Source organism: Glandiceps talaboti, chromosome 23, assembly GCF_964340395.1.
Source record: "Glandiceps talaboti chromosome 23, keGlaTala1.1, whole genome shotgun sequence".
In the NCBI taxonomy this organism is placed as follows: Eukaryota; Metazoa; Hemichordata; class Enteropneusta; family Spengelidae; genus Glandiceps; species Glandiceps talaboti.
Genome location: NC_135571.1, coordinates 334541 through 351201, shown reverse-complemented (window position 1 = coordinate 351201; position 16661 = coordinate 334541). Strand labels below are relative to the sequence as shown.

The 16661-nt window shown below is 36.7% G+C and overlaps 1 protein-coding gene across 1 annotated transcript in view; it reads right to left on the bottom strand.

Annotated features, from left to right (window-relative positions):
* Window positions 1-13003, bottom strand: part of LOC144453099 (receptor-type tyrosine-protein phosphatase beta-like) — a 28680-nt gene extending 15677 nt beyond the window's left edge. Inside the window, exons 1-10 of the mRNA XM_078144376.1 lie at window positions 12991-13003; window positions 11719-11988; window positions 10586-10855; window positions 9417-9686; window positions 7398-7673; window positions 6314-6580; window positions 4828-5100; window positions 3867-4160; window positions 2260-2412; window positions 548-688 (exon numbers count right to left, since the gene is read on the bottom strand). Of these exons, the coding sequence (XP_078000502.1) occupies window positions 548-688; window positions 2260-2412; window positions 3867-4160; window positions 4828-5100; window positions 6314-6580; window positions 7398-7673; window positions 9417-9686; window positions 10586-10855; window positions 11719-11988; window positions 12991-13003 (2227 nt within the window). The remainder of the gene's footprint in view (window positions 1-547; window positions 689-2259; window positions 2413-3866; window positions 4161-4827; window positions 5101-6313; window positions 6581-7397; window positions 7674-9416; window positions 9687-10585; window positions 10856-11718; window positions 11989-12990) is intronic.
* Between the last annotated feature and the right edge of the window lie 3658 nt (window positions 13004-16661).

Below are 16661 nucleotides of genomic sequence, written 5' to 3'. Positions count from 1 at the left end.
TACGGCACACTTTTGCAGAAAGAGTTCATTTAGAATAACTGTATGCTGGGTTGTGATTTTCAGCTAATTGTGTTTATTTAGGAGATAATGTAAGTGTCATTAGGATTAGAACATTAGTGTGCACATGTACTACATGTTGATTGACAAATGTATAACATTATCAATGGCAAAGTTGGTGTAGCTTTTCTGACAGAAAGTAATTTCAAGAAATGTACCTTGAATTTCCATTCTTATTGAAAACGAATGTGGTAATTACATACATCATATATTCATTATGACTTGGTCACAGTACAGTAGATGTCAATGGTAGCAACATGGAAAACTGCAGTTTAGCAGGAGTGTACCACTAGGTTGTTACCCCTACACTATTATTTAGCAAAATGACCACACAGGACCTTCGCCGTTTAAATAGGGGAGGCGGGCCTTTTAACACCTCCTCATCTGTCATTGTTATGTGTCACCTTCAATACATGAACAACACAAAGGAAGAAAGGAAGTCAAGGAATATGAATACTATCAGAATAGTCAATGTTTTACATGTACTTACCTTCCTCATGTGGCCATGGGTAGGTGTATCTGTCTTCTATTTGGTATCTCAATCCTCCCTGAGTAGTTTGAGCTTGAGACCATGTTGGCATCTCTGGGTTAGGGTTTCGACCACTTTCTGGTTTATAATCTTCAAATTCATCTATGTACAAATAAAAGATGTGCATGATTAACAAAAAATAACAGCAGTTTATTCACTTGGCCTTATGAGCTATGTTATCTTTGCAACATACACCATCATTTGGCTGTGCTATGGGTGTGGTTTTGTTGCTAGGCATAATGCATAGCGAACACTTGCAAGGTACACTACAGTATGCTCACCACTGCTTGGCAAGAACAAGACAAAAGCCTTGAACATGTGCTCGCTAGTGTCATAAACAAGAGCCTAGATGAGGAAAACATGCACAAATGGTAATCTGAAACTAACACTTATTAGATGGAGCGGGACACAAAGTTCTATTCTACTGTATAGCTTACATATAAATTCTGTTTCCTGTGCTTAACTACAATACCTTCTATGTAATCCAGCACCTCCCTAAACTGGACAATACCTTCTGTGTAATCCTGCACCTCCCTAAACTGGACAATACCTTCTATGTAATCCAGCACCTCCCTAAACTGGACAATACCTTCTATGTAATCCAGCACCTCCCTAAACTGGACAATACTTTCTGTGTAATCCAGCACCTCCCTAAACTGGACAATACCTTCTATGTAATCCAGCACCTCCCTAAACTGGACAATACTTTCTGTGTAATCCAGCACCTCCCTAAACTGGACAATACCTTCTGTGTAATCCTGTAACTCCCTAAACTGGACAATACCTTTTGTGTAATCCTGTACCTCCCTAAACTGGACAATACCTTCTGTGTAATCCTGTAACTCCCTAAACTGGACAGTACCTTCTATGTAATCCTGTAACTCCCTAAACTGGACAATACCTTCTGTGTAATCCTGTACCTCCCTAAACTGGACAATACCTTCTATGTAATCCTGTAACTCCCTAAACTGGACAATACCTTCTATGTAATCCTGTAACTCCCTAAACTGGACAATACCTTCTATGTAATCCTGTAACTCCCTAAACTGGACAATACCTTTTGTGTAATCCTGTACCTCCCTAAACTGGACAATACCTTCTGTGTAATCCTGTACCTCCCTAAACTGGACAATACCTTCTGTGTAATCCTGTAACTCCCTAAACTGGACAATACCTTCTTTGTAATCCTGTAACTCCCTAAACTGGACAATACCTTCTGTGTAATCCTGTACCTCCCTAAACTGGACAATACCTTCTGTGTAATCCCGTACCTCCCTAAACTGAAGGTATTCAATACAAGTGCATGTCATCATCTGTATAAATGACTTCCAAAGACTCATAATCAAAACATAAATAGGAACAAATTCAGGCTTGAGCAATAAGTAATGTATACGTTATTATTATACAAATTATTAATATGTAGTGAGAAGGTGCCCTCGGTTACTTGTATTTTCCTGGCTGAAGGAAGAAAAATACTGGTGACAGTCTTTTTGTTAAAGGGTGGTAATCAGGTAAAATATACCTATGTTCCCCAGTCACTTAACTGGGATTCCTAAACAAAATTATAGTAGAGTGTATGGGAAGCTCTGCAACTTTTACCCAATTCCTCCCTTCTATTACCAAGGTGCCCCAACCTTAGCAAAACATGATGGAGATAATATGCAAATACGCACCGTCATCTTCAGTTACAATAACACTGTAGTACAATATTGGTCCATCTTCATGTGAGAATAAATCATCAGTAAACATGACTGTTATAGTTGTTTCACTTATTTTTATACTTTCACTGTCAGTGGGTGGAGTGCTGTTAGTCATTTGCCGAGGAGCTGAATATAAACAATATCAATAAGCAAAACATGATGAATACAGATTATGATGTCATTTCAGTAAAATGTAAAACAAGAAACAATGTGAATCATGATCTATCAAAACTTAAGATGAGTTACATAAAGAACAAGCCTTCAATTGACGATATACATGTACTCTCTAATTTGTGCTTTTTGTCAAAGTTACTGTGCACATTTAAATGGTGTCTCTAGATACAAAACTTCATAATTTATTGACCAATTTACTATTTGACCTTGAATATGGAGGTCAAAGGCAAAGTCAAAGGTCACGGCATAAAGAAAAGCTTACCTTTGGGTAGACATTCAAATGGAGTGTTTGTGTATTCAACTTCTTTTTTTGGTCAATTTTTTGGTCATTTCACCTTGAAAATGTTGGTCAAGCTCAAAGGTCATGGTATTATTAGAAAGCTCATCCTTGATAATGTGAGGGTAGACACTTCAATGGTGTCCGTATGTATCAAACTTTTGGAGATAACAGGCAAAGTATGCTTTCTATCAAAAGTATGGTATATAGGTCAAGGTCATGAAATTAAATAACTTTTATATGCCCCAGAGTCAAACCAAAGTCATGATTAAAATGTTGTCACTTGAACTGTTCGATTCAGAAAGGTACGAAGACAACCTAAATTTGGCTCTTTGACCTTGAAGACTTTCAAGGTCAAATGGTCAAGGTCTTAAAAGAAAGCTCATCATTGATAATATTGGTTTAGGCTCTTGAATGGAGTCACTATGTATTACATTAACAAATGCCCACACTCAAACCAAAGTCATGATTAAAATATTGTCACTTGAACTGTTTGATTCAGAAAGGTCAAGGTCAAAATCCAAAGTTATGATGCATATTGTGAAATTTATCAACAAATATTTCCACCACTCAACCAAACTTGATTCATTCACAAAACAATGGGGTGTGCATATGTCTCACATAGCATATAACCTTTGTGCCAGGTTTAGTTGAATTCAGTTGGTACATGCCACAGATATGACGGTGAACACACAGATGGACAGACACTCACTGACGGAACCCAATGTAACAGCCCCCCCCCCCCCCAAATCAGGTGGTGCCCACTGGGGGCTAAAAATACTTTACATTCAAACCAAACAGGATATCATCATTATTACACTGATGATATCTGAGTGTTTCAGATGAAAACTTTAAATCTTGCTAATCAGATAAACTTCCCAAAAACTAACTAACATTGCATTATGATCTTTCTGTAGCCGATGTGGGTAGTACAACTGGTGCTACATGTACTACTATTTGACAGTACATCTTATTTTACTTGTCACTATGTCCAATGTCTTTCTATATAATAACATACAGAATGTTATTATTATTATATATCTTTTTGATTTCATAACACATGAATTCCTTTGAAGGAATGTACACTCGGAACAATGAAAAAATTACGCTAAAATATGAATTTACTTACGAGCAGAAGCAGTAACGTTTGTCAATGTGGCAAGTTCACTCCTTGTTTGACTTTGCTCAGCACTAATGGTGAGCAGTGTCACATCATATTCAGTGAATGCTTTAAGACCTGTGATATTTGATTTGGGGTTCTCATCTTTTGAGTCAGGAAGTTCAAATTTAACATTGTCTGTGTTTTTCTTAGACTCAACTGTCATTTCATATTCTTCAAATATGCCCTCTGGATAGTCCCATGATACAACCAAGTAATATGCGCCAATACTTGTTACCTGGAAGTTTTCTGGTTTTGCTGTCACTGAAACAATAAATTATCAAAATTAAATCTTTTTGTTTCATAAATATACATGACAAGTAATGTTTCTATAAATTAATCTGCTTTCTACCAGGATATTTGTTTGAACACAAAAGTTACAAGTTGCAAAACAGTGGATTACCGCTACATTTTGGTTGTAAAAATAATACCCGGTAGTAATAATAAATGTTCTTATGGCTATAAATTGGTACATGTACATAAAAAGAAAAGTGGGACAATATTGCTGACCAATCATATTTCACATCCAACCATGCAGAAATGTCAAATCAAGAATTCCTCTTCTCTTCAATAGTGGCACAAGCGTAAGGAGGCTCAGTATTAATTATTTAACAACACAACAGGATCTTCAAAATTTGCACAGATGTAATCAAAGATTTGAATAAATAAATTAATCACTTTCACAATGAAAAAGGTGTCAATACTACGTCTTTACACTACTGCCAATATTACTCTTGAAAGATGTCATGAAATAGAAGTAAAGATCTTGGGGAACGAATGACATCAAATGTTACATTTACTAAACATAGTGTTATCATATATAGTAAATTGCTACAAATGTTTGGCCTCATAGAGAAGTGTTGAAACACCAAAATATATGTTACTAGAATGAGCTATAAGTAAAGTTAGCATACATAAATTGAATACTCACAAGTCCTGTCTATTGTATATTCTGGGTCACTCAATGTGTTACTACTGTTTGCTAGTACAGAGACATTATACAGTACTCCTGGTACCAAGTTTTCCAGATTAGCATTGTAAGCATCATCATCTTGACTGGTAATCTCTCCATCTGGAGGATCCCATCTCAAAACAAAGCCATCATAGTGACAATCCGATGTTTTATTGCAAGGTTCTTCCCACTGTATTTCAAACATGGTATCTGTCTTAAAATAGACTTTCACCTCACCAGGTGCAAGTGGTGCTGTTGATCAAAATATAAAGATCAAATGGCTATCAATATCTCTGAAAACAAACAACTTTCAGTTACAATACATGTAGATTCTGAATTTTGGGTTTTTGTGAAAACATAAACAAAGATGACACAAAGTGATCTAAGACTATACATACACATGTATATGGGGGCTAAAACATGGGTTTCAACTGAGATAGACATGTAAAACAAATCTCAAAAGATGTTGATGAGAGTAATTCAATTTTAATATGACACACTGTAAACCAGAGTGAAAAGGTGAGTTGTCAACTTGTTTTTGAAAGTGTGAATTGATGTGCATTGTTGAAAGTAAATGGAAGAGCATGTAGTGCGGTTACCGAAAGTTATAGCTCTGACTGTCATCTTCTGGGAAATATAGATATTTAGTAGATGTATGTAATGGTATAAGTGGAGCCCCAAAACCTCCAGGCCATATAAAATGTTTGGCTGTATGCGAATGCTAAGTGAAGCCCCAAAACCTCCAGGCCATGTGAAATGTTTGGTTGTTACTTGTGAATGGTAAGTGGAGCCCCAAAACCTCCAGGCCATATGAAATGTTTGGTTGTTACTTGTGAATGGTAAGTGGAGCCCCAAAACCTCCAGGCCATATGAAATGTTTGGCTGTATGTGAATGCTAAGTGAAGCCCCAAAACCTCCAGGCCATATGAAATGTTTGGCTGTATGTGAATGCTAAGTGAAACCCCAAAACCTCCAGACCATATGAAATGTTTGGTTGTTACTTGTATGAAAGTTTTGTACAGGACCAGAATATGTTTTGGTACTGAATGTCTCAATCGAAATAAGATATCAACATTTTTTTCTAGTTTCAGAATTAACCATATTAGCATGATTTGACCAATTATGATGTCTGTGCAGGGTGACTCCCATAATCGATGTAACTTCAACTTCATCAATAACCAGTTATTTATGTGACAGGTAACACTGAGGAATATTTCCATTCTCTGTTTTCTAAAGATGATATAGTTTGTTTAGAGGTGATTAATTGTAAGTTTGTTTACTCTGCACCAGGTAACTACAGTTTGTAAGTGTGTATCTACAGTCTAGGTCTATATTACAACAATTATCTGGGAAAGTTAAAAAAAACTGTATCATCAGCAAATAATATACACATGATTTTTACAATGTATTTTCCCTTTTAATTAACATAATAATATAGAATATAACACATGGTGATTTTACTTACAAGTAGTTTCTCTGATGGAATCGCTATCATCACTTCTTTGGTCAACTTTAATGGTGACAATATAGATTGTATATGTATCACCTGCTCGAAGTCTTTCAAGTTGGATTGATGTGGATGTGCTGGTTTTACTCTTAGGCTCTCCTTCCTTATCACCAAGATAATGCACTACAAACATCTCCCATAAACAATCGTCATCAATATCCCATGTTAAATCCATTGTGTAAGAGTCAGCCTTTTCCTTTGCTATGTTTGTTGCTGCAGTGGGTCCTAAAAATAGGACAAAAATAACATTCATATCACTGCATAATTGACATATCTCATTCATTAATATCATTAAGTGTTGAAGTAAACCAAGGATATTTAAGTTGAGCTTGGCCAGGACTCAAACTCAGGACCTCTCAAACACTAATGACTACCACAAAAGGTTCTACCCTGGCCAATATCTCCAATCAATAGCACTCTTTTACCATGGTACTCTTTTACCATCATGTGCATGTTCTGTGATGAAACATATACATCAAATCATTTATCAACTGTTATTGTTTATCTCATAAATTCCAAGCAAGAGCAGTGATTGAATGAGATTTTTTATCAATCTGTATAAACACTTTTAGAGGGTCCTGGGAAGACTAGATTTAGCTAACCAGGTTATCTATGATTTTTAAGCCTCTTTAAAGAAAGTTTCAATAGATAAAATAAACAAATATAAATTAATCAATAAGACACTGCATCACATTCCAACAAATGATGTTTCCAGTTAGCTTCAGCTGTACACAGCTGCAGTAACATAGGAAATGTATACTTACATGTAGGCAAGTCGAATGGTGTTATACATACTAATGTGATGCTACACGTACATGTATGATGCAAGCCTAATATCTATGCAAACCACTTGTACAGTACATTATTACTGACCCTTGAAATTGAAGCTATAGTTTGTTTCAACATCAATTCACAGCTAATGATTCTGAGACTTGAATGAAATCGTCTGTATCACATATTTCTACATTGTGTATCACTATTCTATCATTAGGTCATCATTGTTATTTTATATACACATGCATATCTACAGACAATAACTTACTTGTTCTCTGTGTGACTGTGTTGCTAGCAGTACTAACTTCATTCCCACTGAAAGTTTTCATATCGATATCATAAGACTCTCCAGGTGTTAGATCAATCAACTGATACTCAGTTAACTCTTCATCATCAACATACACTGTGTTACTGTAACTAGTTTCACTTCCATGATAAGTGATCTCAAATTTGTCATATACTGTGTCTGTGGAAATGTTCCATGTTACTGTGATGGTGGTTGTGTCATACATGGTAATATCATTCACTTTAGGAGCCACAGGCTCTGTAAAGTAATAATAATGAAGGTGGTTACAATTACATACTCTTGGGAGAACTCAATCATGTTCTATATCAGTGCAATCTACACTAAGTGATTGATAAAACATCACGGTATGTAAGTTAGATCCTATTTTGACTAAAGTCAGATTTCAAAATGCAATACAACACATTAAATACAATCTACTATTTAGGAATTAATAAATCAAATCAATCAATCAATCAATCAAAAGAATTCTATGGCGCCAAAATCCAACATGACATAATGTTCTATGGTGTTGAAAAGGTGGAACAATAATAGATCAATGTAAAAAATACCGCCAATGGTGTTGTAGCACAACTGTACAGTTTTTAAAAATGTTTATCCATATGCTAGTCCATGCTAACAATAGGTGTTCATTTGCTGAATGAGTATCCAGTTCCCTATCCAACCATGTTGCTATCTTTACGATATATGCTATCATTTGGCTGTTGCTATGGGCGTGGTCATGTTGTTCGATATATTTGCATACATTTGTGTATGTTTTTGTTCACTTGTGTATGAATTCCTGATATTATCTTTGCATATACGTGATTATTTGACTGTTGCTATGAGCGTGGTCTTGTTGCTAGGCAAATTTGAATACATTTTTGGAATGCTTAATATTCAATTGTCTATTAAACCCTGTTGTTAACTTTGTGAAATACACAACCGTTTGGCTGTTGCTATGGGCGTGGTCATGGTTGCTAGGGTATTTGCAAACATTTTTTGAATGTTGTTATTTGACCAAAAAATACTGCCATTTTGGTTGTTTATAAGGGCGTGGTCATGGTTGCTAGGGCCAATTTTGTCAAAATGTTTTGAAGAAAATCTGCAGAATAACACTTTCAGAAACATCTCACCAAGTTTCAGACTCACTGACCAAGTGCTTTTTGAGATATAAGTTTTTGATCAAAAATGAACATTCTTATGCCTAATTTGCATATCACTCACTTGAATCATTGTATGCTTAATTTTTCTTCGTCCATACATACCTAGATGCATTCCCATTAAATTTCAGCCCAATCTGCTCAGTAGTTTTGGAATTATAGATTTTTAATCAAAAAGACACATTTTTAGCCCTAATTTGCATATTACTGATGGGATCATCATGTCATGAACAAATCTTACTTTACACCCCCTTAAGAATGTTCCCACCAAATTTCGCACCAATCTGCCCACACACACACGCACGCACACACGCACGCACGCACGCACGCACGCACGCACGCACGCACGCACGCACGCACGCACGCACGCACACACACACACACACACACACACACACACACACACACACACAGACGCCGGGCGATCCCTATAGCACTACTGAACCTCAGTTCAGTTGTGCTAAAAATTAGAAAGATCTTGCAAAGAGACATGTCTTGAAATCCTTCTTAAATTTATCAACAGTTGGTAAAGAACGAAGTTCAAGTGATATAATGTTCCATAATATGGGAGCTACTTACGACAATAAACCACATTACTGAGTCAGGTTAATCTACATAGTGTACAACTTTTACAATAAATGTGTGTTTCTATTTCACAATGACAATGTAGTAATCAGTTGTTTATGAAATCACACCAGTCTACACACTATCTTTTGTACCATCTTCACTTTCACTTAATATTTTAATGGTATATGTATCGCCAGGTACCAATCCTGTCAAAGGCACAGTACGTAGTGTGTGGGGCTCATTCATTAACAAAAGTTCTGGCAACAATACTTACTTGTGGTTTGAGTTATAGGACCAGTGTACACACTGTCTTCAGTACCATCTCCACTTTGACTTAATATTGTAATAGTATATGTATCACCAGGTTTTAAATCTGATAATACTGTACTAGTTGTAGTAGAAGTTGTATTCTGTGATGGATCATCAGTTCCTGTGTATGTGATGACATACCGACTGATGACATTATTCCCTGGTGCTGCCCAACTGAGTGCAATAGTTTCAGTGGCGTAATTAGTTACAGTGACATCTGTTGGAGGCTCAGGAACTGTATAGCAAAATTAATACCATCAGTTATTGTGGTGCAATATTACAGACTATTAAGGTAATTAAAATGTCTTGGATAATTCACATCCTTATTACAAGTGTGTGGTCATTACCAAAAATAGTGTGTGGTCATTACCAATCTGCCCAGTAGTTTCTGAGTTTAAGTTTTTTGACCAAAAATCACATTTTTTGACTCAAATCACACACCTGTGATGCGATCATTTTGATTTGAACAATTTACCAACTAGACAACAAAGGTAATGGACCCACCAAATATCATGGCAATCGGTTTAGAGGTTTTTGACTTTAAGTTGTTTACACACACACACACACACACACACACACACACACACACACACACACACACACACACACACACACACACACACACACACACACACACACACACACACACACACACACACACACACACACACACACACACACACACACACACACACACAGACAGACAGACGCCGGGCGATCCCTATAGCACTACTGAACCTCAGTTCAGTTGTGCTAAAAATTAGAAAGATCTTGCAAAGAGACATGTCTTGAAATCCTTCTTAAATTTATCAACAGTTGGTAAAGAACGAAGTTCAAGTGATATAATGTTCCATAATATGGGAGCTACTTACGACAATAAACCACATTACTGAGTCAGGTTAATCTACATAGTGTACAACTTTTACAATAAATGTGTGTTTCTATTTCACAATGACAATGTAGTAATCAGTTGTTTATGAAATCACACCAGTCTACACACTATCTTTTGTACCATCTTCACTTTCACTTAATATTTTAATGGTATATGCATCGCCTGGTACCAATCCTGTCAAAGGCACAGTACGTAGTATGTGGGGCTCATTCATTAACAAAAGTTCTGGCAACAATACTTACTTGTGGTTTGAGTTATAGGACCAGTGTACACACTGTCTTCAGTACCATCTCCACTTTGACTTAATATTGTAATAGTATATGTATCACCAGGTTTTAAATTTGATAATACTGTACTAGTTGTAGTAGAAGTTGTATTCTGTGATGGATCATCAGTTCCTGTGTATGTGATGACATACCGACTGATGACATTATTCCCTGGTGCTGCCCAACTGAGTGCAATAGTTTCAGTGGCGTAATTAGTTACAGTGACATCTGTTGGAGGCTCAGGAACTGTATAGCAAAATTAATACCATCAGTTATTGTGGTGCAATATTACAGACTATTAAGGTAATTAAAATGTCTTGGATAATTCACATCCTTATTACAAGTGTGTGGTCATTACCAAAAATAGTGTGTGGTCATTACCAATCTGCCCAGTAGTTTCTGAGTTTAAGTTTTTTGACCAAAAATCACATTTTTTGACTCAAATCACACACCTGTGATGCGATCATTTTGATTTGAACAATTTACCAACTAGACAACAAAGGTAATGGACCCACCAAATATCATGGCAATCGGTTTAGAGGTTTTTGACTTTAAGTTGTTTACACACACACACACACACACACACACACACACACACACACACACACACACACACACACACACACACACACACACACACACACACACACACACACACACACACACACACACAGACAGACAGACGCCGGGCGATCCCTATAGCACTACTGAACCTCAGTTCAGTTGTGCTAAAAATTAGAAAGATCTTGCAAAGAGACATGTCTTGAAATCCTTCTTAAATTTATCAACAGTTGGTAAAGAACGAAGTTCAAGTGATATATTGTTCCATAATATGGGAGCTACTTACGACAATAAACCACATTACTGAGTCAGGTTAATCTACATAGTGTACAACTTTTACAATAAATGTGTGTTTCTATTTCACAATGACAATGTAGTAATCAGTTGTTTATGAAATCACACCAGTCTACACACTATCTTTTGTACCATCTTCACTTTCACTTAATATTTTAATGGTATATGTATCGCCAGGTACCAATCCTGTCAAAGGCACAGTACGTAGTGTGTGGGGCTCATTCATTAACAAAAGTTCTGGCAACAATACTTACTTGTGGTTTGAGTTATAGGACCAGTGTACACACTGTCTTCAGTACCATCTCCACTTTGACTTAATATTGTAATAGTATATGTATCACCAGGTTTTAAATTTGATAATACTGTACTAGTTGTAGTAGAAGCTGTATTCTGTGATGGATCATCAGTTCCTGTGTATGTGATGACATACTGACTGATGACATTATTCCCTGGTGCTGCCCAACTGAGTGCAATAGTTTCAGTGGCGTAATTAGTTACAGTGACATCTGTTGGAGGCTCAGGAACTGTATAGCAAAATTAATACCATCAGTTATTGTGGTGCAATATTACAGACTATTAAGGTAATTAAAATGTCTTGGATAATTCACATCCTTATTACAAGTGTGTGGTCATTACCAAAAATAGTGTGTGGTCATTACCAATCTGCCCAGTAGTTTCTGAGTTTAAGTTTTTTGACCAAAAATCACATTTTTGACTCAAATCACACACCTGTGATGCGATCATTTTGATTTGAACAATTTACCAACTAGACAACAAAGGTAATGGACCCACCAAATATCATGGCAATCGGTTTAGAGGTTTTTGACTTTAAGTTGTTTACACACACACACACACACACACACACACACACACACACACACACACACACACACACACACACACACACACACACAGACAGACAGACGCCGGGCGATCCCTATAGCACTACTGAACCTCAGTTCAGTTGTGCTAAAAATTAGAAAGATCTTGCAAAGAGACATGTCTTGAAATCCTTCTTAAATTTATCAACAGTTGGTAAAGAACGAAGTTCAAGTGATATATTGTTCCATAATATGGGAGCTACTTACGACAATACACCACATTACTGAGTCAGGTTAAATTACATAGTGTACAACTTTTACAATAAATGTGTGTTTCTATTTCACAATGACAATGTAGTAATCAGTTGTTTATGAAATCACACCAGTCTACACACTATCTTTTGTACCATCTTCACTTTCACTTAATATTTTAATGGTATATGTATCGCCAGGTACCAATCCTGTCAAAGGCACAGTACGTAGTGTGTGGGGCTCATTCATTAACAAAAGTTCTGGCAACAATACTTACTTGTGGTTTGAGTTATAGGACCAGTGTACACACTGTCTTCAGTACCATCTCCACTTTGACTTAATATTGTAATAGTATATGTATCACCAGGTTTTAAATTTGATAATACTGTACTAGTTGTAGTAGAAGTTGTATTCTGTGATGGATCATCAGTTCCTGTGTATGTGATGACATACTGACTGATGACATTATTCCCTGGTGCTGCCCAACTGAGTGCAATAGTTTCAGTGGCGTAATTAGTTACAGTGACATCTGTTGGAGGCTCAGGAACTGTATAGCAAAATTAATACCATCAGTTATTGTGGTGCAATATTACAGACTATTAAGGTAATTAAAATGTCTTGGATAATTCACATCCTTATTACAAGTGTGTGGTCATTACCAAAAATAGTGTGTGGTCATTACCAATCTGCCCAGTAGTTTCTGAGTTTAAGTTTTTTGACCAAAAATCACATTTTTGACTCAAATCACACACCTGTGATGCGATCATTTTGATTTGAACAATTTACCAACTAGACAACAAAGGTAATGGACCCACCAAATATCATGGCAATCGGTTCAGAGGTTTTTGACTTTAAGTTGTTTACACACACACACACACACACACACACACACACACACACACACACACACACACACACACACACACACACACACACACACACACACACAGACACACACACACACACACACACACACACACACACACACACACACACACACACACACACACAGAGACAGACGCCGGGCAATCCCTATAGCACTACTGAACCTCAGTTCAGTTGTGCTAAAAATTAGAAAGATCTTGCAAAGAGACATGTCTTGAAATCCTTCTTAAATTTATCAACAGTTGGTAAAGAACGAAGTTCAAGTGATATAATGTTCCATAATATGGGAGCTACTTACGACAATAAACCACATTACTGAGTCAGGTTAATCTACATAGTGTACAACTTTTACTGTAACAATAAATGTGTGTTTCTATTTCACAATGACAATGTAGTAATCAGTTGTTTATGAAATCACACCAGTCTACACACTATCTTTTGTACCATCTTCACTTTCACTTAATATTTTAATGGTATATGTATCGCCAGGTACCAATCCTGTCAAAGGCACAGTACGTAGTGTGTGGGGCTCATTCATTAACAAAAGTTCTGGCAACAATACTTACTTGTGGTTTGAGTTATAGGACCAGTGTACACACTGTCTTCAGTACCATCTCCACTTTGACTTAATATTGTAATAGTATATGTATCACCAGGTTTTAAATTTGATAATACTGTACTAGTTGTAGTAGAAGTTGTATTCTGTGATGGATCATCAGTTCCTGTGTATGTGATGACATACTGACTGATGACATTATTCCCTGGTGCTGCCCAACTGAGTGCAATAGTTTCAGTGGCGTAATTAGTTACAGTGACATCTGTTGGAGGCTCAGGAACTGTATAGCAAAATTAATACCATCAGTTATTGTGGTGCAATATTACAGACTATTAAGGTAATTAAAATGTCTTGGATAATTCACATCCTTATTACAAGTGTGTGGTCATTACCAAAAATAGTGTGTGGTCATTACCAATCTGCCCAGTAGTTTCTGAGTTTAAGTTTTTTGACCAAAAATCACATTTTTGACTCAAATCACACACCTGTGATGCGATCATTTTGATTTGAACAATTTACCAACTAGACAACAAAGGTAATGGACCCACCAAATATCATGGCAATCGGTTCAGAGGTTTTTGACTTTAAGTTGTTTACACACACACACACACACACACACACACACACACACACACACACACACACACACACACACACACACACACACAGACACACACACACACACACACACACACACACACACACACACACACACACACACACACACACACACACACACACACACACACACACACACACACACACAGAGACAGACGCCGGGCAATCCCTATAGCACTACTGAACCTCAGTTCAGTTGTGCTAAAAATTAGAAAGATCTTGCAAAGAGACATGACTTGAAATCCTTCTTAAATTTATCAACAGTTGGTAAAGAACGAAGTTCAAGTGATATAATGTTCCATAATATGGGAGCTACTTACGACAATAAACCACATTACTGAGTCAGGTTAATCTACATAGTGTACAACTTTTACTGTAACAATAAATGTGTGTTTCTATTTCACAATGACAATGTAGTAATCAGTTGTTTATGAAATCACACCAGTCTACACACTATCTTTTGTACCATCTTCACTTTCACTTAATATTTTAATGGTATATGTATCGCCAGGTACCAATCCTGTCAAAGGCACAGTACGTAGTGTGTGGGGCTCATTCATTAACAAAAGTTCTGGCAACAATACTTACTTGTGGTTTGAGTTATAGGACCAGTGTACACACTGTCTTCAGTACCATCTCCACTTTGACTTAATATTGTAAAAGTATATGTATCACCAGGTTTTAAATTTGATAATACTGTACTAGTTGTAGTAGAAGTTGTATTCTGTGATGGATCATCAGTTCCTGTGTATGTGATGACATACCGACTGATGACATTATTCCCTGGTGCTGCCCAACTGAGTGCAATAGTTTCAGTGGCGTAATTAGTTACAGTGACATCTGTTGGAGGCTCAGGAACTGTATAGCAAAATTAATACCATCAGTTATTGTGGTACAATATTACAGACTATTAAGGTAATTAAAATGTCTTGGATAATTCACATCCTTATTACAAGTGTGTGGTCATTACCAAAAATAGTGTGTGGTCATTACCAATCTGCCCAGTAGTTTCTGAGTTTAAGTTTTTTGACCAAAAATCACATTTTTTGACTCAAATCACACACCTGTGATGCGATCATTTTGATTTGAACAATTTCCCAACTAGACAACAAAGGTAATGGCCCCACCAAATATTATGGCAATCGGTTCAGAGGTTTTTGACTTTAAGTTGTTTACACACACACACACACACACACACACACACACACACACACACACAGACACACACAGACACACACACACACACACACACACACACACACACACACACACACACACACACACACACACACACACACACACACACACACACACACACACACACACACACACACACACAGATAGACGCCGGGCGATCCGTATAGCACTACTGAACCTCAGTTCAGTTGTGCTAAAAATTAGAAAGATCTTGCAAAGAGACATGTCTTGAAATCCTTCTTAAATTTATCAACAGTTGGTAAAGAACGAAGTTCAAGTGATATATTGTTCCATAATATGGGAGCTACTTACGACAATAAACCACATTACTGAGTCAGGTTAATCTACATAGTGTACAACTTTTACTGTAACAATAAATGTGTGTTTCTATTTCACAATGACAATGTAGTAATCAGTTGTTTATGAAATCACACCAGTCTACACACTATCTTTTGTACCATCTTCACTTTCACTTAATATTTTAATGGTATATGTATCGCCAGGTACCAATCCTGTCAAAGGCACAGTACGTAGTGTGTGGGGCTCATTCATTAACAAAAGTTCTGGCATCAATACTTACTTGTGGTTTGAGTTATAGGACCAGTGTACACACTGTCTTCAGTACCATCTCCACTTTGACTTAATATTGTAATAGTATATGTATCACCAGGTTTTAAATTTGATAATACTGTACTAGTTGTAGTAGAAGTTGTATTCTGTGATGGATCAACAGTTCCTGTGTATGTGATGACATACCGACTGATGACATTATTCCCTGGTGCTGCCCAACTGAGTGCAATAGTTTCAGTGGCGTAATTAGTTACAGTGACATCTGTTGGAGGCTCAGGAACTGTATAGCAAAATTAAT